The 23,901-nt window shown below is 39.5% G+C and overlaps 1 protein-coding gene across 7 annotated transcripts in view; it reads left to right on the forward strand.

The window, feature by feature from the left end:
• CYP39A1 (cytochrome P450 family 39 subfamily A member 1) overlaps positions 1-22,705 on the forward strand; it is a 75,574-nt gene extending 52,869 nt beyond the window's left edge. For 3 of the 7 annotated variants that reach the window (XM_081040363.1, XM_081040361.1, XM_081040364.1), the window contains exons 11-12: positions 18,532-18,619; positions 21,658-22,705. In XM_081040363.1, the coding sequence (XP_080896489.1) occupies positions 18,532-18,619; positions 21,658-21,729 (160 nt within the window). In that variant the 3' untranslated portion in view covers positions 21,730-22,705. The remainder of the gene's footprint in view (positions 1-18,531; positions 18,620-21,657) is intronic. The other 4 variants (XM_081040365.1, XM_081040362.1, XM_081040367.1 and 1 more) reach the window with 2 other exon arrangements.
• The last annotated feature ends 1,196 nt before the right edge of the window (positions 22,706-23,901 follow it).

Consider the following 23,901-nt stretch of genomic DNA (forward strand, 5'->3'; position numbering starts at 1 on the left):
TTTGTAACTACCAATTTGTTTCTTAATCCCTTCACCTTTTCACCCTGTCCCTAACGCCCTCCCATCTGTCATCCCAACAAATCTAGTAACCATCTGACACCATACATAGTAATTACAATATTATTGACTATATTCCTTATGCTGTACCCTACACCCCTATGACTACTTTGTAGCAACCTATTTGTACTTCTTAATTCCTTCCCCTTTTTCACCCACTCCCATCTGCCAACCATCAAAATGTTCTCTGTATCTATGAGTTTGTTTCTGTTTTGTTTGTTTGCTTATTGTGTTCTTTAGAGTCCACACATACACAAAATCACAGTGCACCTGTCTTTCTCTGACACACTCCACTCAGCCCAATACCCTCCAGGTCCATCCATGCCACAGATGCAAGAACTCATTCCTTTCCCTTGCTGACCAGTATCCCATTGTATATATGTGCCACCTCTTCTTTATCCATTCATCCATTGACAGACACCCAGGCTGCCTCCACATCTTGGCCATTGTAAACAATGCTGCAGTGAACATATGGATACACATGTCCCCTCAAAGTAGCATTTATGTTTCTTCATAAATACCCAGAAATGGGATTATTCAGTCCTTCTTTGTCTCTTGTTATTCCCTTTGTTTTAATGTCTGTTTTGTCTGGTATAAGTATTGCTACTGCAGATTTTTGCTTGTTTGTTTCCATTTTCTTGATATAACTTTTTCTATCCTTTACTTTCTATCTGTGTTTGTCTTTCAATCTAAACTGGATCTCTTGTAGATAGCATATGTAAGGGTTTTGTTTTCTTATTCATTCAGCCCTCCTATGTCTTCTGATGGTAACATTTAATTCATGTACATTGAAAGTAATTGTTGATAGATATGTAGCTATTTCCATTTTATTATTCATATTTTTTTTTCTTTTTTCTATCTTAAAGAAGTCCCTGTAACGTTCCTTGTAACACTGATTTGGTGGTGATGAACTCCTTTAGCTCTTTCTTGTCTGCAAAGCTGTTTATCTGTTCTTTGGATCTAAATGATAGCATTATTGGGTAGAGTAATCTTGGTTGTTAAGTCCTTACTTTTCATCACATTGTATATTCTGTGCCAATCCTTCCTGTCCTGCAAAGTTTCTGTTGAGAAATCAGACAATCTTATGGAGCTCTCTTATAAGTTACTAGTTGGCTTTCTCTTGCTGCTTTTAGGGTTCTCTCATTGTCTTTAACCTTTGCCATTCTAATTATCATGTGTCTTGGTGTGGGCCTGTTTGGGTTCATCCTATTTGGGACTCTGCACTTCCTGGACTTGTATGTCTGTTTCCTTCACCAGGTTAGGAAAGTTTTGTGTCATTATTTCTTCAAATAGGTTCTCAACCCCTTGCTTTCTCTCTTCTCCTTCTGGTACCCCTATGATGGGAATGTTGTTACACTTGATGTTGTCCCAAAGGCCTCTTAAACTATCTTCATTTTCTTGGATTCTTTTTTCTTTTTGCTCTTCCGATTGGGTGTTTTCTGCTACCTTGTCTTCCAAATCACTGATTCTATCCTCTGCTTCATCTAGTCTGTGATTGGTGATTCCTTCTAGTGCATTCATTTCAGTGATTGTATTCTTCACTTCTGACTGGTTCTTTTTCATGGTTTCTATGTCTTTTTTTATTCTTGCTATCCTCTGTTGAAGTTTTCACTAAGTTCTTTGAGTACCCTTATGAGCATTGTTGTGAATTCTGTCTCTAGTAGGCTGCTTGCCTCCATTTTGTTTAGTTCTTTTTCTGGGTTTTTTCCCTGTTCTTTTATTTGGCACGTGATTCTTTGTTTCCTCATTTTGGCTGCCTAACTGGGTTTGTTTCTATGTATTAGGTAAGGCTGCTGTTTCTCCAAGTCTAGACCAGGGAGCCTTATGTAGGCGATGTCCAATGGGGTCCTGGCACGTTCTCCCTGCTCACCTGCTCCAGATGCTCCCTTGTGTGGTTTGTGTGTGCCCTCCTGTTATAGTTGAGCTTTGGTTGCTATTGGCATATCAGTGGATGGGATTGACCCTCAGGCAGACTGGCGTTGAGGTTTGGCCACATCCCAGCTCATGAGCTGCTGTGCAGGGGGCTTACCTCAGTGAGTGGTATTCACCCCAGTGGGCTCTGGTGCCTGTTGAGACCACCCTTTGTGTGTGCCGCTTGGGGGGCTAATTGGGCAGTGCTCCAATGTGGTTTGAAGTCAATCTCCAGGTATATTGGTTCTGGGGCTTCTTGGGAGGGGCTCTGTTGCAGGCCCTGGTCACCTACTGCCTGTGACCATCCAGGGACTACCTGGTAAGAGCTGCAAAGCAACCCATGTTCACTGCCTTTGCTAAACCTGGAGGCGTATGGGAGAGGCCATGCTACAAACTGGGGATGGCTGCCATCTGTACCGGCCTTGGGTAGGTCTGCAAAAACCTAGGACACTCCAAAGCCTGCTGAAACCTGGCTGCCTTCAGATTCAGGTGAAGGAATCACTAGAGTGGGAAGAGTTGTGGTCACCGGGTTAATGTAGACTCTGGTTTGGTGCCAGTGCTGGGCCTAGAGCTACTCAGTAGAAATCTCCGAGCACATTGGAGCCAATTGCTACCCACCTGGGGCCCATGGACTGTGATAGTTTTACAAGAAAGAGTGCAATGCATGATATATCTATTTTGCCATACCTCAGACTCAAAAGTTGTCAAAGGAAAACTTCACATCTTTTCCCCAAACTTGTTCCTGTTCCTGTTCGTAAGCTGGCTGCTTACGAAGTGGAGGAGTTGGGTGGGTCAGGATCAGCAAGGGGGCTAATGAGTCAGCAAGGTAGAGCAACAGAGTTCAGCGAACCAGTCGGATTTTGATTTGGCTGTAAGCATAGGGAGCAGGCTCAACACATTAAAGATGGCGTCTGCCTGTCCTGTAGCCCTCACCTCCAAAGCCACGTACCTCAGTCTGCCCCTCATGTGCTTCCATCGCCTCCTGAGTCCCATCCCTCCGCTGGAGGCCAAATTGAGTGCCGGCAAGCGAGTGAGTCTGTGTGTGGGCCATTTAAAAGGATGCCTGAGTTTCATGCCACCTTCCCTCCCATGCAGATGGTCAGAATCCCCACTGTTTTTCACAGCTAGATGTTGTGGGGGCTCCCTTTCCTGGCACTGGTACTCCAGGCTGGGGATCCTGGTGTGGGCGGCTGGGGTCCCTTGCTCCTCCATGGTGAACCTCCACAGCTGAGATATCCCTCCTAATTCTCAACCACTACATGGAGGTTTGGGGCCCATTCCACAACTTCACCTCTCTTACCAGTTTTGACATGAATTCTTCTTTATATTTTTAGCTATAGGACTTCTGTTTCACTAGACTTCAGATGGTTCTCTAGGTTGATTGTTTTATAGTTTAGTTGTAATCTTAATGTGTTTACGAAAGGATGGAGGCACAGTGTTTATCCACTCTGCTATCTTGGGTCTGCTTTCCAAAACTGTACATTTGTTAATGTACTGAGCTCTTACTATATACAAAGTAGTGTCGTGGGTACTGCAGAAGCTTCACACAATAGTAAGACATGTTCTCAACCCTTAGGAGACAATATCTTATTTAAGTGCAAGGAATGCAGGATAAGATTCACATTTGAGATTTAAGAGAGAGGGCATATCTGGTTAGGGTGATTTTAGAAGAATTTTCTGAGGAAAGTGGCCTTTGAAGGGTTGGAGAGACTTCCAACTGAGGAAACAGAGTGATCAAAGGGTCTTAAAGCATAGGGCATGGAGGTTAAGGGCTTCTGACTTTACTGTTATGGGGACCAGATTGCTGGTAGTGGCAGGAAGAAAGATCGAAAAGGTACATTGGCCCAAATGGGAAGGCCCCTTAACACCTGGTTTAGGAGCTGTCACACAAGGTAATGGAGCTCACGGGTAATGAAGTATTAAAAGGGTTTGGGTAGAATCAACTATGGTGTTCATATGGCAAAACATAAGTGTATAGTTGTGTTAAAATTCCATGTGAAAGGCAGCAGATAGTACCAGATTTGGAAAATGATTGGAAATTGGGATTCATTGAGAGGAAGGGTTTGAGGAGTACTGGTTTTGAATCTAAATGGCTGGAAGAGATGGTACAAATAGAGAAATCAGGAACAGGAACAAGTTTGGGGAAAAGATGTGAAGTTTTCCTTTGACAACTTTTGAGTCTGAGGTATGGCAAAATAGATATATCATGTAACCAAAATCTATGGTTAAATATGAATGTTGAATTAATGTGACTTAATTGTTCTTGAAAAACTTCCTTAGTGTCATTTTTTTTTAGTAAGTTTCTGTTTTTAAAAGTCCTTAATTTTTCTGTTACTCCTTTTAAACAGCCAACCCACAAAACATGTATTTTTTAGACAGACAAAACAGAAAATTGTTCGGGAAAATGAATTACTTCATTTGGACCATGTATTCCAAGATAGATCTTTGCACTAGAAATTTAATACCACAAACCCTTAGCATAATCTCCAGAAAATTGTACTCATTCTTAGTTTGTATACCGGGAGCCAATTTTCTCATGTACCAAATACTCAGTGAGTCAGAGAAAATTGCCTATAAAGTAGCTGACAATCAAAGTTGGTCATGAACACAGTCTTGTGGCCTCATAATTGTCACCACTTGGAATTCAGGCCACTGAGGTAGCATGAGAGCCTTTCACACAAGTGAACACAGAAGATTTTGCTGAATTTGCTAAATAAATACTCATTGCTGCCATCATCTGCCAATTAAAAATCAGAATGGAAGAACTATAGTTCCTCCTCAAAATAGTGGGAGTTCTGAAAATGCATTTAGAGGAAGAGACCCTTGCTAGACACTTCCCTGGAGCTGGGAAGCTGCTAGGTACACACAGTAAAGGAACCTGTCCCAGTAATTCTATTGCTGGAGAAGAATGGTGGTTTTGCAAACAAACAGGAGAAAGCAGCATGCACTACCAGACTTTTTCAGCCATGGTAGTATACAAAATGAAGAGTCGCACTACAGTGGACATTCTTTTCTTAAACTATGAATTTAAATGAAGGAATAGCATGGGGATTTCCAGTGTTGCATGGGTATCTCTGAGAGTTGATGATCTTAGCAGAAAAGGATGTGTTTGCTAGAACCACCCCATAGAGTGTAATAAAGCAAAGTCAACAGCTTTGATTTTCCTTGGCTCCCATCCATGCAAGAATGCCTGGTTGGTTGTATCATTGTGCTAATTGATAGGGATTAAATTCCAGTGTTGAACAATTACGTGGATTATTGGTGAGATTAACCCACTTACAAAGGCATGCTTGGGTAAGAAGAGGTTATATAAAAGTAAGGCTGCAGTACTGGAGATGGAAATGAAGCATGGATTCCTCGGGAACAGAAACTGGAATTTCTACCTTTTTGTGTGTGTTTGAGTCCCACGTGTATCCTAGAGCAGTACTAGGCCACAAAGTCACGGACTTGTCTTGAATTACTAATGAAAATCACACAGCTATTGAAAAAATAATTCCAACATAGGTCCAGCTAATAGTAGATCAGCAGTAGTATGATTCAACCTAACAAATACTTCTTGAGCATCCAGCATTAATATAATTATTATTTCATTCAATAAATATTTATTGAGGGTATGCTATATGCTAGCGTAGGGCTCTCAGAGTTACCGTACAAAACAAAATAAGGAATGAATGTCCCTTTCCTCAATGAGCTTATAGCCTAACTCAAGTCACTTTATTGAATAACAGGGAATTCAAAGACTATGACATTCCTGAATTGCTTATAATATAGTTGGGGAGATGAGACATAGCAACGGGAAAAACAAGCCCCACTTAACAGCGTAAGGGAGTGCATGAGAACTGCCAGATGGGTCATGTGCATTATAATTGCAATAGGAGTTCAGAGGAAAGGGCATTAGAAGGGGCTTTATGGCCTACATGGGAATAATCAATAAACAGCATAGAAGAAGGCACACCTTCTCAAATGGGCAGTGCTATCAAATTTTGAGGGATGACAAAAAATGAAGTACTCGTAGGAATGTAATGGACCTGCATATTAATGGTGGCAAGGCAACTAACTATATATTGGGGTTTGTGAGGCTCTGAGCACAGCCATGTCTCTGTTTATTTTAAAGAGAATGTAATTCTAATCATTGTGCCTTATGCAATAAACTATCTTTGTACTGTCTTGGCTTTGAGAAGCCCTGTCAGCAGCTCTCCTCCCTTTTGTATTTAGAAATCGCTGACCACTTTTGAGGAGTGAGCCACCTCAGATCCCTGTGGATTTCATGAGAAGTTGCACATTCAGTTTATTCGTAGAAATTTGTTACATAAATAAATGCGACCCCTCCACGCCAGTTGGTAAATAGAATTGCACAAACTGTATTTACTGATATAATTGTCTCCTAGTGTTTTCACCACAGTGTGCACATGTCCTGGAGGGTTTATAAAAGGGTGAGGATGAGGGTGGGAAAGGTGGATGTGGTTTATTCTAAGACTCGGGGCCAATTTTCAGCCATGCCTCTCTCTTCTTTCTGCTTTCCTGAGGGGCAGTGACTCATGCAAACGAGCACAGAAACCACTGTCAAAATTGCCGTCATTACTTTCTCAGCCGGCTCGTTCTGCCAGTTCATTATGAGGCTAAGATTTAAGTCTGTCAAGAATAGAAGAAGCAATGCAAGAGTGATTTTTAGTACTTTGATCGGCCAAAGTGCTTCTAAAATAAGCATGTTCGTTTCTGAGTCAAATTCCAGAAAGGACCCCTTTTTCCCTTTTTTTTTTTCTACAAAATAAATGTCCAATCCATCTATTGTGCACACAATTTCTGAGCATGATTTCTCTATGGAGAGAAAGAAAGGAGACTTTGGACTGAGTATCTCCTCCTCATCCTTGAGCTTTTATATGCTGGGCCTCTTCTCCCCTCATCAAACTCAGTGACTGCTCTTAAATAAGTTAAGTGTCTGCTGTTGAGAAAGAGGGTTTAGTTCCTGGGTAAAGAGGAATGGAATTAAAATAGTACCATATCACAATATGACCCATAACTGCTGACGCCACTCTAGCTCTGTAGCAGCGGAGCCCTGTCCCCTAAGCCAATCCTCACATCCCATCCCTGTCGCCCTCGTCCCTTTCGATAGCGACAGGTTTAGGTGTTGGCATATGTTTGAAGCAGTAGAATTAACTATCCAAGTTTCTGTTGAGACTTTTGGGTCAAAAATAACCATCCCTGCAGGATGTGAATAAGGATCTGGTCCTAGAAACTGTTGGCAGCTATTTTAAGACTACAAAAGCAGACATGCTTTTTTGTATGTTAGGATGAAGCTGGTACCACAGAGCAGAGCTGTAGAGGCAGACTGGCTTCCTGGTAACAGCACCAAGCTGCTGGAGTGATCTCTGCCTGGGACCAGCACCAGTTCTAGGTTTTTCTGACACATAAAGCAATGCATTCCCTTCAATATAGCCACCCGTCTGATGTGCGTTCTCTCTCACTTGTGACCAAAAGCATCCTATGTAATATAATTTCCTTGCAAGCAAAAGTTTTCTCTCAAGATTTATCGGACCCCCATGAAATACTGTATTAACATATACTGACCACATGATTTAATAGCTTTCTAATACCTTGTGCTTTGTAAAGGGGCTGAGTTTCATTTACTTTGGGTATATCACAAAACAAAACAAAAATAAATGTCACTTCCTAATTTTTTCCTGGAAGGTCTGGAATTTAAAATATACCAGGAGATCATTTCTCTCTGGCGAGTACCTGATCTTAAGTCAATACTATTCCTTTGCCCTTTTCTTGAATAAGAAGGTTTAAAAAGAAGTATCCACATTTCTCACTCATAGCTCATACATGGGAGCTCCACTTCTAGGAGTAGCTGTAGCATCACCACTGGAACAATCTTGGCAGCAACTCTGAAAAAGTGACACGAGAGAGTCAGTTCTAATCTTCCCAATGAAACAATATCTTAAATCAAGAAGGGCTACGGTTCTCCAGTCCTCTCCTGTTGCTTTCTCATCTAAGTATTTCCTTTCCCTCTTCTAAATATTCCCCTCCCCTCCCCTCCCTCCCCTCCTCTCCCCTCCCCTCCCCTCCCCTCCCCTCCCCTGCCCTCCCCTCCCCCTTCCCTTCCCCTCTCCTCCTCCGCTTTGCTTCCCCATGTTTCCTTCTTTTCTTTCCCTTCCAACTTGACCTTATCCCATTCTTCTCTTACCATGTTATTCAGGGTTTCCCCCCCCCCTTTATTTAATATCAGCATCTACCTGCTCACTCTACCAGATTATCATTCCCAATCATAAGTTTGGTGTCCTAGCCACAGTGTTTCAGGTATAGCTGAGATATTCTTTGTAATTTTAATTTTGTGTGCTAAGTTTTGAGAAATTTTTATAACATATTTTTCACCCTTTTCCTTGTCAAGATCCTCTAGGTCAGTGATTCTTAAAGTTTTAGCCCAGACCACCAGTGATAATGTTGCCTGGAAATGTGTAAAAAATGGAAATTCTTGGGTCCTTCCCCAGACTTGCTGAATTCAAAACTTTGGCAGTTGGGCCCAGCGATCTGTGTTTTAACAGGTCCTCCATGGGATTCTGATGTATGATAAAATTTGAGAATCATTAGTCTAGATTATGTTTCCTCCAAGTCACAAAATTGATTGTATTTTCCTAAAAGATTTCTTAGGGGGGTGAGGTTGTGGGCAGAGCGATTCCCCTTTAACTTGAATAGCCATGCTTCAATGAAGCATGCCTATGAAAGTATGTCTGTATACTGCCTTCTCTGCATTCCAGAGCGAGATCATTCTATTTTCATAAGCTGCAGCTGGTAGCAAGTAGGAATATACTTCAGAGCCCCTGTTCCTGGCAACAGTGGCAGTTTTCCAGCCCATGCTGGCACCACCCTCACTCAATGACTTCAAGAGAGGGATTCAGTTTCAAAATCAAGACATCGAAAACCAAAATCATTATTGGCCCCAAATCCTGTCATTCGTTTGGTACTCTCTGTTTCCTTTCAATACATCACTGTTTTCCTGGCCTTTTAGAGTCACCCTTTACTCCTCCTGCCTTTTGGCTTTCCATGTCCATTCTTACCTCCTAAACCAGGTCTTTTTGCCTGAGCATCAGGTGATGGCACAGGTTCCCAACCCTTCTCCCTGGCTCTGTTATATTCTCTTTTTTCAATCCATCCTACTCATTACATACAGATGACTTTTCCTTAAATAATCATCTCTGAGTGTCATTCTCTTGCTCAGACTCTGGTACCACTGCCTGCAGGACCAACTCATTAGCGTAGCACTCCAGGCTCTCCAAAATCGGACGCCACTTGTACCTTTCCAAACTCTGGGAATGCCCTCTGAGTAGGCAGAGAGTCTACTCTCTGCCTCCTGACTACAGGGTCCATTCCTCCCCTTGCTCATGCTCTCTGCTGGGGCAGGAGTAGCTTCACTCAACATGTCTGCTTATTTAAAGCCTGTCCATCCATCAAGATGTAGCTCAAGTTTCATCTCCACACAAAGTCAATATTGATTATTCCAAGTCGGAGTGCCCTTTCCAGACTCCAAATTTCCATAGCCCTTTTGTTTTCACCTTTATCTTACATTGTTACCTTTTCCATCTCTCCACGTGCATTACTAGCAGTGTGAGGCAAGAGTCTGTGTTTTGTCAGACTTGTGTTCTCAGGGCCTGCGTATGTTCCTTAAACATTTATCTACAAATGAGGAAAATACGCAAGTACTAAGTATTTAAGGAACTTTCAACATGTTTGTATGTTAATGAGCTTTATTTGTGGATGTGTAATGTTGTTCTTGTAAGTGTAAAAAAATAAATCTGTTCTAAATAATTAGCCTCATTATTTTCACTGTTTTGACATTAGAAGTAGTATTAAGGATATACATTCCTAACATGAACATAGCTCAGCTTGCTTCTGGAGAGCTTCTATAAAAATACAAATTTACAAAGCCCATTTTCTTTGGCACAGAAAACTTTTAATGTCACTTTTAATGAGAGACTATTAGTCTCTCATATTGTAGATATTGAACAAAATTCAATAACATGGTAACTGCTTGAAAACAAGAATTAGTTTTTTGCCTTTGCAAAACTTTATTAACTTTATTCAGTAGATAATTGAGGTAATTCTGCTAGAATATCCAAATATTTGGATTGGGAGAAAATAATATTTTTAGCACATATTATTTTATTATCCATTTATTAATTCATCTTACTTTTCCTTTAACTAGGATATCAAAATATTTAGAATGTGACATCAATATTTAATACTATTTTAATAGCTAGTACTAGTTTAATACCTAACTTAACACTAAAAAATAAAAGAAAAACATTAAAGCTTCACTAATGCACAATATGAATTTGTCAAAAGCCTGAATTATAGTTTTACCTTAAGGGGAATGCAGTTTTATGATTTTTAAGAATATCACAGGACCTGAAGTTAGTTAAGGAAATGCTTTCGTACAGAGTCTAGTGGAGAATTCTTCTAATGAGTTGATAAACCTCATTTCTAATCAAAATATGCATAGTATTTCTAAAATGTTTACATATGTACTGGTAAATACGAGGTCTGACAGTTAAGGTCGTGAACTTGCCACCGTGCACTTACATGGGCAGCCCTGTACAAACAGCTCGGTAAGGTTTCATAACCTTGGTATATCAGTGTTTCACAGCTGTGTTCATGTCAATGTGTGGCGGTGTCTTGCTGAGTGGCATTCATTGTTTTTGTTGTGTCTTTTTGTGTGCCATCACGAGAATGTCTGAACTTGAATTAGAGCAATGAACAAACATTAAATTTCTTGTTAAACTTGGCAAGAGTAAGAGTGGAAGTGAAATCAGGGACAGGTTAGTCCAAGTTTATGGGGATAATGCCATGGAGAAAACGGCAGTGTACAAGTGGATTAAACGTTTTTCTGAGAGGAGATAATGCATCACTGATGTAGAGAGGTCAGGGCGGCCAGTAACAAGCGGAACTGATGAAAATATTGCAAAAATTTGTTGAATTGTGTGTCAAAATCGTCGGCTAACTGAGAAGCGTAGCAGACCAAGTAAACATCAATAGAGAAACAGTTAGGAAAATCTTAACTGAAAATCTTGGCATGAGAAAAGTGTGTGCAAAAGTGGTTCTGAAGGAGCCACCAATGAACAAAAGCAAAGGAGAATCAAAGACCTTTTGGAGAGGCAAGATGATGTTTTGGGCCGTGTTATCACTGATGATGAAACATGGGTGTACCAATACGACCCTGAAACAAAGCGTCAAAGTGCACAATGGAAGTCAGCCAATTCTCCACGACCAAAAAAATTTTGTCAGTCCAAATCAAGAGTCAAAACAATGTTGCTAACCTTTTTTGATATCAGAGAAATTATTCATTATGAATTTATACCAACTGGACAAACAGTTAACCAAGCATACTATTTGGAAGTGCTGAAAAGGCTGCGTGAAAAAGTTAGACAAAAGTGACTTGTACTTTTCACCAACAATTCATGGTTCCTGCACGACAATGCACCAGCTCACACAACACTGTCTTTGAGGGAGTTCTTAGCAAGTAAACAAATAACTGTATTGGAACACCCTCCCTACTCACCTGATCTGGCCCCCAGTGATTTCTTTGTTTACCCGAAGATAAAGGAAATATTGAAAGGAAGACATTTTGATGACATTCAGGACATCAAGGGTAATACAACGACAGCTCTGATGGCTATTCCAGAAAAAGAGTTCCAAAACTGCTGTGAAGGGTGGACTAGGCACTGGCATGGGTGCATAGCTTCCCAAGCGGAGTACTTTGAAGGTGACCATAGTGATATGCAGCAATGAGGGATGCAGCACTTTTTCTAGGTTGAGATCACGAATCTAATCGTCAGATCTTGTAGCTAGTGAACGTTGGTCTTGTTTGCATTACTCATTTGTGTGATACAATACTTATTAGAGGGCCTCCTATGTGTAATAATGCTTAAAGAAACTTTGTTTTCACACATCGGTATAATTTTTCAATATATACAATTTATTCATTAGGTCTGTAAGCACTTTCAGGATCAAAGTCCCAACACTGTTGCATGACACATTCAGACCCCTCCATGGACCAGCTTCTCTTGCTCTCTCTAGCTCCATCTTTCCTCACCTCACCTTCTGCAGGGAGTAGACAGCTAGCAGACCCCCGGCTGTTCCAGGGCCCCTTCTGGGTCTGTGCCTTAGAACAGGTTATCCCTCTGCCTAGGTGCCTTCTTCACTGGAACAGCCCCCGTCCTGCACCAGCAGACTCCTCATTGTCTTTACTCTCTGTGCACAGCCTCTCCTCTGGGGACTTGAGAAGAGACCAAAGGGCCTTGAGTGCAGGAGCTGAGCTCAGTGGAATGCCTGCTCCATAGCAAACTAATGTTACAGAAAGGCTAAAAACAGAGTTATAAGAAAATAGCTTTTGTTTGAATAAAGTGGAACCTATAAAATGTTTGTAATTCACAAATGCAAATGTAGTCAGTATTTTCCTAGTGCTGCCAGGTAAATATTGAATACTGGGGAGTCACTGCTTATTCTGCTGAACACAGAATGGCAGCTTAATTATCTGAACGAGTGATCTCATCTGATTTTTTTCTAGGAAGGGAGCTAAGCACTGACAATTGGTCAGTTAATGTAAGTGGGAACTTTAATGTCTACTCTCACACGTTGGTCCTGGCCCTTTCATTTAATAGGGGGCTCATGCCCTCTATCAAACACTTTTCACAGAGCCTTGGAGACATCACTTTGTGTTTGTTATTCTATCCCTCTGGGTGTTTCTGCTCAGTCTCCTTCGCTCATCTTTCTGACCTCCAAATTTAGGAATATCCCAGAGCCTTCCCCCCAGAGTTCTTATGTCTTCTATTCAAATCACTCCCTACGTCATATCATCCTGTCCCAGGGCTTTAAATAATTTTCTGAAAAATGATGACTCTGTATTTGTAGCTCTTATATCTCCAGCCCTGACCGAATCCCTCCTGAACACCAGGCTCGTTGACCCAGCTTCCACTCAGCATCTGCCCTGGATGTCTCTGAGGCACTGATCTGTATAGCAAGCTATACTTAACAGGTCCAAAACAGTTTCACATGACAGCTCCTCAACCTGCTCTTCCTTCAGTCTTCCCCATTGCTGAGGTAAATAGCAGCTGTATCCTTGCGTTTCCTCAGGTCAAAAACTTGGCGTCATCCTGACTCTCTGTCTTTCACATCTAGAATGTGAACCATCAGCCCATTCTAAGGAGTGTATTCAGACTCTGACCACGGCTCACAACTATTTCTACCACCCTGGTCCAAGTCACCACTTTCTCTGGAAATCATAATGGCTTTCTAATAAGTCCTCTAGCTTCCATCCACATCATCTTATATTTTTTTGTGAGTGTAGCAGCCAGAATGCTCCTTTTAAAACATACGTCAGATTTGCTCACAACTGTCCAATGGCTTCTCATCTCACAGAGTGAAATGAAATCGTTAACATGTCCCATGAGGCTCTCTGCGTGTTTCGTATGTTTCTCAGACATTCCCCCATGCTTGCTCATCGCTAACAGCCTTAGCCGCTGCCTTGTTCCTCAGTCTCCTTCCGTGGGATTTTTGCTCCTTTTAATTCCTCTGTATAGAATACTGTACCCAGATATGCATATGGCGCCCTCTCTTTATTCCAGTGTCTGCTAAACTGTTCCTTTATCAGAGAGACCTTCCTTATCGAAAATATTTTAGCCCACACCTCCATCCCTTCCTGTTCCTTGTGTTGTCTTATTTATATTATTTTAGTACTTATTTTCTTTCTTGATATATGTGTTACTTGTTTACTGCCTGCTTACTATTACTCTACTAGAATTGAAGCTTCTTGAGAGCATGAATGTTGTTTCCATTTACTGCTCTAACTTCAGCTCTTAGAAGAGTATACAGTACATGAAGACACTCAATAAATATTGAATAAGTGAACGGAGATCTAATTTTATTATGTTTACTCAGTATTGAATGAATGAATGAATATCTTATTATCTTAGTATGTAACCTAAGCGTCAGTTCCTGTTCCCATAAATGTCACTCTCTTTCAGGGAGAGTAGAGAGGAAAGGTGGGTGTCTTACCTCCACAGTCTAATTGTCCATTCAGAATTTCACCCTTGCTGTTCTACAGTCTTTGCTACACTCCTCTCTCCTTGCTGAAGATGAGATGCTGTTTCTTTCACATTCTCCCCAACAGCGGGGTGAAAATGAGGCTCACCACACTTCCTGTCCTTTTATCATCTCTTTATTCTTTACTGAATTATCACACAAAACAGTATAAGTGCATAAGATTTGACTAAAATCTTAAGGTAACAGAAATTACAGTGTGGCAGGAAATTATTAAAATTTTATATAAAATATTTCTTTGCCCATAGTCTAGGAGAAAAGTATTGAAGTTGAGAACTGCACAGAAAAATCCCCTATTCCTCAACATTTACTCCTATATACGGGGATGTGCTTTTCTTTTTTGCAAAATAACCCCAGAGCAGACACCCTCATTTTGGGCTCACACCTTCCCTGAGGAGTTAATTTCCCTCCAGGATCCATCTCCCTTCCTCCATTAGTACATTTCTCAAAGTCTGAGTATATAGAATAACACTGGGGACTTGCAGCAATATTGTCCGTAGCTGTTTTTGGAACTTGGGGTTTTCAAAACAGTCCGTGATGCCACGTCACGTCCAATTCCCTTAAGATATGCCCAAATGTTTATTCTTCATATTGTCTACTGATTGGTTGACTCTCATTTCAATATCTTTCTCTTTCTCTCTTTCACATTATTTCCGCCCAACAATTATGCTTTTGAGATAGTATCTAAATCCATAAAAAGGAAATTAAATATTTACCCCCAAATTTTCCAGACTAGTGTCTCTCATAGTAGTTAGTACATTATTATAAAGAACAATATTAGTACTTTTTCTTCATACTTTGGCAGTTTATTATATTTCCTCTCAATACTTTAAAGATGTTGGTCCATTGTCTTCCGGCCCTAGTGGTTTCTGGTGAGAAGTCTATGATCATTTTTAATTTTGTTTTACTTTATTTATTGTGTCTTTTTTCTCTGGCTGCTTTTAAGAATTTTTCTGTCTCACTTTTGTTGTTGTTGTTGTTAGCAGTTTGATTGTGATTTGCCTTGGCATGATTTTCTTTATGTTTATTCTGCTTGGGGTTCATGGAGCATCTTGGATCTGTAAATTATAGTTTTCACAAATTTGAACTGTCTCAGCTATTATTTCTTCAGATATTTTTTTCTGCCCACCTATCAGCGTATCCAAATTGCATGTATATTAGACTACTTGCTATTATTTTATAAGTCACTGATGCTCTGTTATTTCTTTTTTCAGTCTTTTTAATTTATGTTCTTCGTTTTGGATATTCTCCATTGTTAAGTTCCATTATCTTTTCTTTTGCAGTATCTTACCTTCTGCTAATCCCATCCAGTATCTTTTTCATTGAAGATACTATATTTTTCATTGCTAGAATTTTGATCTGGATATTTCTTCTATCTTGCATTTCTCTCTTCATCATGCTTCTACTCTTTTGAACATGTGGAGTGTATTTAATTGGTGTTTCCAACATCTGTCATTTCTGGGTCTATTTCTTTTGAATGAATTTTCCTTGCTTATGTCTCGTATTTTCCTGTTTCTTCTAGACCTGGTAATTTTGAATAGATGCAAGACATCGAGTGTCATGGATACTAGATTTTATTGTATTCCTTTAGTTTGTGGCTTTGTTGTTCATAGGCTTTGTTTAGGTAAATGCAGGTTGGTATTTAATTCAAGGTGATATAATTCCACTACTAAGGCAATGCCTTTTTAAGGCATAATGGTCCATGTGATGCAAGATTTTTCCACTCTAGCTTGTGGGAACGCAGACTTCCATGTCTTATTTGACCTGTGGGCATTATCCAGCAGCTTCCTGTTCTTTAGCTTTTGCAGCTTTCTTCTCCATTCTCAGTAGCTTCTTCTCACACATGCAGAGATCAGTACTCAGCCAAATACTCAAGGAGTGTCCTGTGTAGCTCTTTGGAGCACTTTTGCTCCCTGTGAAACTCCCTTCTCTCATATTCATTCCTGAAAATTCTAGTCTCTTTAACTTGCCTGAACTTTGATCTCTGTCTACTTCATTTAATGAGACTATCAGGTCTGTGTGGGCTCTCTTCGCCCTGGCGCTGTTGCTTGGAAACTGCCATTGGCAATAAGCTGGGCAGCCACAGAGCTCACTTTATTTCTTTCTTTGCTTTTAGGGATTTTTCACCCCACACTATGAATCTTGCCTGGTTTTTGAGTTGTTGAAGGCAAGAGGATAGCATTGACTTTTGTTACTCCATCATGACTAGACATAGAAGCGCTAATTTGTAAAAAGTTTGACAAAAATTTAGTTGTGAGAAATTCTGAACCTGTACACAAACTAGCAAAATTGCTCTTTCTTAGAATTGCTCCTTAATTTGATCTGAATCAGTAAGAATTGGGTGTGTTCTATTTCATAGACATTGATACTCTGTTGGAATAAATTATCTTTAGCATTTACAAGTAAATAGGGTTGAATTTGCATCATACATATTCATGAAGAATTACAACCAAGTGGGTTGTAACAACACCCTGAGTGCTCCAGATTTCATTTGAAATAAAATATCGCCAAGGTGCTTCAAGAATGCCAGTGGGAAACAAATCTAATTGTCTGATGTGAATATCAGATCATTCATATTCATTCACTCAATCAACAAACATTGAGGATTCAAAGATAAATAAGACATAATTCCTGCTTTTTGTGAAGATTGTAGTCTATAAGGGGAGATAGACAATGCAAACGGTTAACTAGTATAGTGGGATATAATACTAGGATTATAAGACAAGGACGTTAGTTGAGGGATGTGTAAAGTGCCACAGAAACACAGAGAAGATTGGAAAGGGCAGGAAATTGAATCTGCTTTATGAAAGGCATCACCTTTCATATCTATTCATTCAGTTAACATTATTAGGCCCCGGTAGTGTGCGAAGACCCAATAATCCAATTCCTCCTCTAGGAGAGAAATAGCTAATAAGCAATTGTAATTCAGTGTAATAGATGCTATGGCCGAGATATGCACAGGAGCCACGGAGGTGGAAAGGAAGGGCACCTCAGCCCAGAAGCAAGTGATCAGGAGTGCCTCCAGAGGAGACTGAGCCTCTGGGAAAGGGCTTGCAATAGAGAGCATCACCAGTCAGGGCATATCGGGGATACAGTGTGGCAAGAGCATGAGTTTCAAAGAGGAGCAATTGAGGAAATAGCTAGAGAGTAGATCTTCAAGGGCTGGCTGTGTACTCCTGTGGCATTTGGAGGAAATGGGAAGCACTGACTGTGTGTGTGAGAGAGAGAGATGAGGAGACAGTGGTAGATTCATGTTTTAGGACGTTCACTCCAGTGGTAGAGTGAAGAAGAATAGAGTGGGGAGAAATGAAACTGGAAGCAGAGAGACCAATCTGGAGGCTAAAGTGATTCAATAATCCAGAAACAAATGACGAAGTAGTGGGAGGACTGGAGATAAAGGAAAAAGGAGAGGGATTGGGGAAGTATTTAGAAGATACAACAAAAGGTCTCAGTGCCTGATTGGATATGGAGGTGATGGAGAGGATTGAGTCTATGATGACTTCCAGGCTTCTGAGCTGTGGGACTAATTGTATTCATTAAGGGCTGTGACCTCTAAAAGGGTTTGCATACCCTGAGGAGAGCTCAAAACAAAAAAGAAAAAATAGCAGAATTCTATTTACCTTTCCCTTAGTTTTTTAGTTTCTATTTGTGTCTTACAAAGTAGATAGTAAACTAATACAGTAGCGTGTGTACATAATTTGTGTGGAATTTGAGGGGCCTATAGAACATTTAGGCAGTAATTTCCAGTGGGTAGTAAGGGTCTATATCAGACAAGACTGTCCAAAAGAATTTTCTGTGATCGCGGAAATGTTCTAAATGTGTACTGTTCAATATGGTATCCAGTAGGCATAGATGGCTACCGAGCACTTGAAATATGGCTGATGAAACTGAGGAACTGCAATTTTTTATTTTGTTGAATTTTTAATTTATTTAAATTTAAAAAATATTTATTTAAATTTAAATAACCACATGTAGCTCATGGTTACCATATTGGAAAGCACAGATCTGAACTTAAGAGAGAGACCTGGACTTTCATTTATTAAGTGCTTGTACTGGCTAAGCAAGTTAAATACATATTTAAGCTATTTAATCATTCCGACTACACTATCGAATAGGCAGATTTCTCCAAGCGTACCTCAGAGATATTGCGAGTTCATGTCCAGACCACTGCAATAAAGTGAATCATCATCCTTATGGTGGTGGAGCGTCTTGCTTTTAATTTGTAAAAAAAAAAAAAAAAAAAAAAAATGCAACATCTGTGAAGCACAGTAAAGTGAAGTGCAATAAAATGAAGTGTGCCTCTGAAAGAAAAAAGCAAGTTCTTCATTACTCTGTCCTTTTATTAGTAGAAGTTTATACTGCCAAGAAGAGTATATTTGCTCTGAAACATGAGTACTTTCTAGATATTTTGTACTGGTAGATATTTATCTCTCACGACCAAGTAACAAATTTATATTTTTCTTTCAGGTGGCTTGCTCTGTTAGAGATTGAGATATGTATCATTTTATTCTTTTATTATTATGACTGTAGTCTTCTAGACCCATTGCCAAAACAGGTAAGTAGTTTCAAAATTTTGAATAGCATGACATTCAAAGTTGATATAAACTCTGACTCTAATTATTACTAGGGATGAGTTTCTGATTTCCTCGCTTAGGCCTGACCTTAACAGATGCCTTACATTGAACCAGACTGAGAAGTTATTCCCTTACTTCTGGCTCTAATCTATGTGTCCCTTTATCACAGACCAGAACCTAACAGCAGTGTTTCCTCACTTAGAGTGAGGAACTCTTCAATTGATTCACCAATTTTAACCCTTTTTTCCTGGGTTAAGTAAACACAGCTTTGATGTTGGGCTTGTTTTCCTGGAAAGGTGTCTGGGTCCAAAAATGAACTATCAGTTTTGGAGGCCACTCATAGCTCTTAGTCCATTTGGAAAGAAATAGCATGGAGGAAAACAAACCCAACAATAAGAACAGTGAACAAAAATGAAAAGGCCATGAACTTTGTTGATCTCTGACCATTGAATATTCCAATCATTTAGCTTTTCTGTATTTCTGTAGCTTTGTTCTCATAGACCAATAGGGGAAACCTAAGGATTCCCCTTCAAGAAAAATACACACCTTTTTGTACATGCCAAATTGTGGCTGCAATTTCAAGGAGTCCATGGAAACCCTGCACTCATTCCATCAACTCCTCTATGAAGTTGAGACCAATGGTTCTCAAACTATGTGAGCATTAGAATAACCTGTGGATTTTGACAGACCGCAAAATATGGGCCCGACCCCTGGATTTCCTGATCCAGTAGGTCTGGGAAGACGCTCAAGAATTCGCATTTCTAACAAGTTCTGGTGCTGCTTGCTGATACTGCTGGTCTGGATACCACACTTTGAGGACCACTGTCTTAGGAAATAAGGGGAAGTTCAGTTTAATTCCAAATGTTTGGAAGTCAGTTTGAAAACTCTGGATAAAATGTGCGATTTAAACTGAGAGTGAAGCTCAGAATTAAGCATTGCAATCTCAGGGCTATTCACATAGAATTTTATGCTTTGATTTATGCTTGATATAATAAGGCTAATGTGTGGAGGGATAAACAAAACTCTTGGGTGATATTTCAGTGGAAATTATGTAAGCTCTTAAGTGACATAGACAGTATTATATTACTCACAAATATGCACATTGCAGCACTTTCCCTTGATTTCTTTTGCACTTCTATTTTCAGTATAAGTAACTATCAATCATAAAGAGCTCTCAAAATCCTACAATGAAAGGGAAATCAAAACACCCTTCCAAAGGTTCTCAGCCAAGTACAGTTTTGTTGGCAAAATGATTAGCATAAGGCTTTACAGACACCAAATACTAGTTCTTGGTGCCCCGAGTCAGTGTCACAATTTTGCGCAGGACTGACTCAGCATTCAACTATTTTCCCACCAGTAAGAGGATGCAGAAATGCCTTTTCAGATCAGAAGGATGACATTTGTCAAAACCATGTGACACCTAACCCTGGAGATCAGTAATTTTGACCAGATCCTTAGGCAGGATTTTTCTCAGTACTTCCTTCCTAGCTAAGAATTCGATTAGTTGTATTTATTATACAGTTTTACACAATCCTATTTCTGTTTTGATACTACTAAGAACATTTTTTTTAAAGAAATGTTATTTCAGTTTATCAAAACTACAGGTCTAAGTAAATTCTCATGATCTCAAAGGGCATTTTATTTCATAATTCTTGTTCTAGAAAGAGAAAGATCAATTAAAATTATTATTGGACTTGTTTTACTAAGTTGTAAAATGAAGTGATCAAAAACTGCAGAAAATGTCCTTCAAATTACCAAGTTCTTGCAGGATATGGAAGGGGATGGGTTGCCAGGGCCTGCTCTGAACATTGAACTTGGAAATGAGCTCCCCAAAAGGAATATATTGTCATTGTAGCAAAAATCAAATGCTAGAATCCCTCATTTAATTTTGCAACAGCCCAATGTTTTATTTTACATCAGAGGACAGTAAGAAATTAATTGAATTTCAGTTCTTCCCATTATGAACCGTAAGGAAACGCTACAAAGCTATCCAGGATCCATCACTGGGCAGCGGAGTCCAGAGGCTGGCCAGGGGAGTTATATTATTTTGAGTGTTCATGAGAAGACCAACTTCAATTCTCTTGCAAAAGCAAGCACATTTTTGAGAACACAGTGGGGTTTTGCGTGGTTGGTTGGTTTTATTCTGTTTTACTTTGGGGGGGCACTATGGATCTTTATAAAATCTCACAAAACCTATGGATTCCCTTTTTAGAAAAATACACACCTTTTTGTACATGCAAAATTATGGCTGTAATTTCAAGGAGTCCATGGAAATCCTGCACTCATTCCATCAACTCTCCTCAGACTCTTCTTGCTAAGGAGCCCATTTTGTGCCCTGTTACATTCAAACTTGACAGGAGACTGGTGACCTAAATTGAATTGACCTCCTTCCTCACTTCCCATCTTCCTCTCCACTCTCAAACTTGACATAACAGGTTGCTTTTTTTTTTCCAAGCTCCTAAGCCTCAATGATCGCTTTGTGTTATTGGCAATGAACTGACCTCCCCTCACTCCCACACACATTCATTCCTTGTCTGTAGCTAGGGAGACAGAACATTTGGAACCCACAAACTATCCTTTTGGAAATTATGATCTTAGGTACACTGAAATACCACCACCATCATGGTGCTTTTAAACATCTATGGCACGTGGTGTAGAATTCTCACCCAGAAATTATAAACAACTGTGTCATAGTTTGGGGCCAGAAATGTCGAAAGAGCCTTATTTGTGGTATCCTCTTTAGCCAAAGTGAAGGTTAGGTGGCAGGCCCATAACCTGGGGGCGTGTGAAACTGTGAAGGGATTGCTATCAGAGCAAGGTATTGCCTTCTTTTCTGTTCCTTGAATGGAAGGCTCAATTTGCTGCTTGCCGTCATGAAACTCATCAAGGAAACACTTTCAATCTTCCAAATACAAACTCTGTGCCTTTTAGGGATGATTGTAACAGAATAAACGTTGGGTCTAAAACTGTTGGCTTTTACCTCTTCATTTCCATATTTCTACTGCATTTCTGCTTTTAGAGTTCTCTCCATTTGCTGGGTGTCCAGCAGCCAGAAGGACAATGCCAAATTGAATATAAACGAAGAAAATGACATCTTCCGGAGCTAAGGAGGGCGGGCCTTCTGAAGGATGAACTGCCCCTCATCCACTGGCCCAGCAGTACCCATACCTGAGCTCAACAAAAACATGCTGCTGTCCTTTGTTTTAGTATTTAGCTCAAGAAAATGTCCAAATGGCACCTGTGTCTAAGATCGCAAGAGTAGACCGAGAAACTGACATCTCTCTCACTGATACAGAGACCTGCATACACGGTTTATAGAAAATGTTTAAATGATCAAGAAGAAGAGGCATTTCTAAAGAAGTTGGAATTTGGTTCATGCAAAACTGTATTAAAACTGTAAAGAGAAATCATGTCAGTTGAATGAAAATGTTAGTACATTAATTCATTGTGAAGGCAACATACTTAACTTTGTTTTGAAAAAGGCTAGACTAAAAAAAAATTAAATAATGATTTCTGGAAAGTCTGTTTTTCTTAATATTTACTAACAATTGGAACTCTATTAATATAATTCTTTACTGTAAACAACTCCATTAATATAATTATTTACTGTAAACATGTCTAATGCTAAAAGTATGAATAAAATATGAGCTTTCTAAGACCTATGAAGACAGGGATTGTGTCTTACTCTCATTTCAGCACCCAGCCACATCTGGGACAGCACCTTCTCTATAAAGCATAGTCAATGAATGTATGTTGATTCTTGTATTGATTTGTATTTTCATTAAGGTGAAAGCACTCAAGGTGTTTGTAACTATAGGTTAAGAGATAATATTTTTGCTAATGTATGGAAACACAAATATAATGATGTGTCCAGGCAAATAATTTTGATTCTATTAAAACTTGTGCCTGAAATATTTACTATGAAATCCAGAAAAGGAATTCTATCATGTTCAGGGGAAATATATGACAATAGTAAGAGAATGATCAGTGATGTCATGATGTGTCCTCTAATATTCAATAAAATGCTGCTTGCCTCATGTATTTCACAATAAGAAAGCTTCATAGTGCATGTTTTCCTGTGGATTATTTGCTCCCCTGTGCTAGAATTACCTCATGGGGTTGATAATGATTGCTTAGTCATCTATTTCCTATCAATGAGTAGATGACTCCCTAGGAGAAAATTAACTACTTTGGAATGCATTAACTCTTCCAGACTAATGCAGTGATTTTTCCCCCCAAAGAACTGTTTTTTTAAAGAATGCATTGACAATATAGTTACAATACAATATTATATTAGTTTCAGGTATATGTAATAGTTATTCAGCATTTATAGACTAAAGAAGTAATCACCATGATAAGTCCGGCAACCATCTGACACCATATTATTTTTTCACAATATTATTGACTATATTCCCTATGCTGTACATTACGTCCACATGACTTATTTATTTTATACCTGGAAATTTGGACCTCTTATTGCCCTTCACCTTTTTCCCCCTTTTTAAGTTTTCAATTACAATTGACATTCAATGTTATTTTATATTAATTTTAGGTGTACAGCATACGGTTAGATATTTATATAAATTAAGAAGTGGTCTCCCTGACTAGTACTCAACTAGCACTATACCTTATGCTAATCCTTATGCTCTACCCTACATCCCCACGACTACTTTGTAACTTTGTAACAACCAATTTGTATTAATCCTTTTCCCTTTTTCACTCACCACAGCAACCCACCACCCATCTGGCAACCATCAAAATGTTCTCTGTATCTATGAGTCTGTTTCTGTTTCACTTTTTCATTTTGTTCTTTAGATTCCACAAATAATTGAAATAACATTGCATCTCTCTTTCTCTGTTTGACATCCATTCATCACAATACGCTCCAGGTCCAACCATGCTGCAGCAGATGGCAAGAACCCATTCCCTTTCATGGCTGAGCAATATTCCATTGGACCGGGGTGCCAAAAAAATGTATACAAGTGGAAACTTTGGTCAATGTTGCTTACGCAGTAGTTTGCTGTCATCAGAAGAGTCTGGACGCTGATGGTAACCTCTTTGAGCACCTCTTGTAATCGCAGAAGCCAAACATGACTTGTATTCATCTTTTCTTTTTGGTATATATCAAGTATTACAATTTTAATAGATTTTTTCATTTTTTAAAAATGTGTATACATTCTTTTGGCACCCTCTGTATATATGGACCACCTCCTCTTTATCCATTCTTCTATGGACAAAGACCCAGGCTGCCTCCACATCTTGG

Source organism: Rhinolophus hipposideros (genome assembly GCF_964194185.1).
Source record: "Rhinolophus hipposideros genome assembly, chromosome: 3".
Classification (NCBI taxonomy): Eukaryota; Metazoa; Chordata; class Mammalia; order Chiroptera; family Rhinolophidae; genus Rhinolophus; species Rhinolophus hipposideros.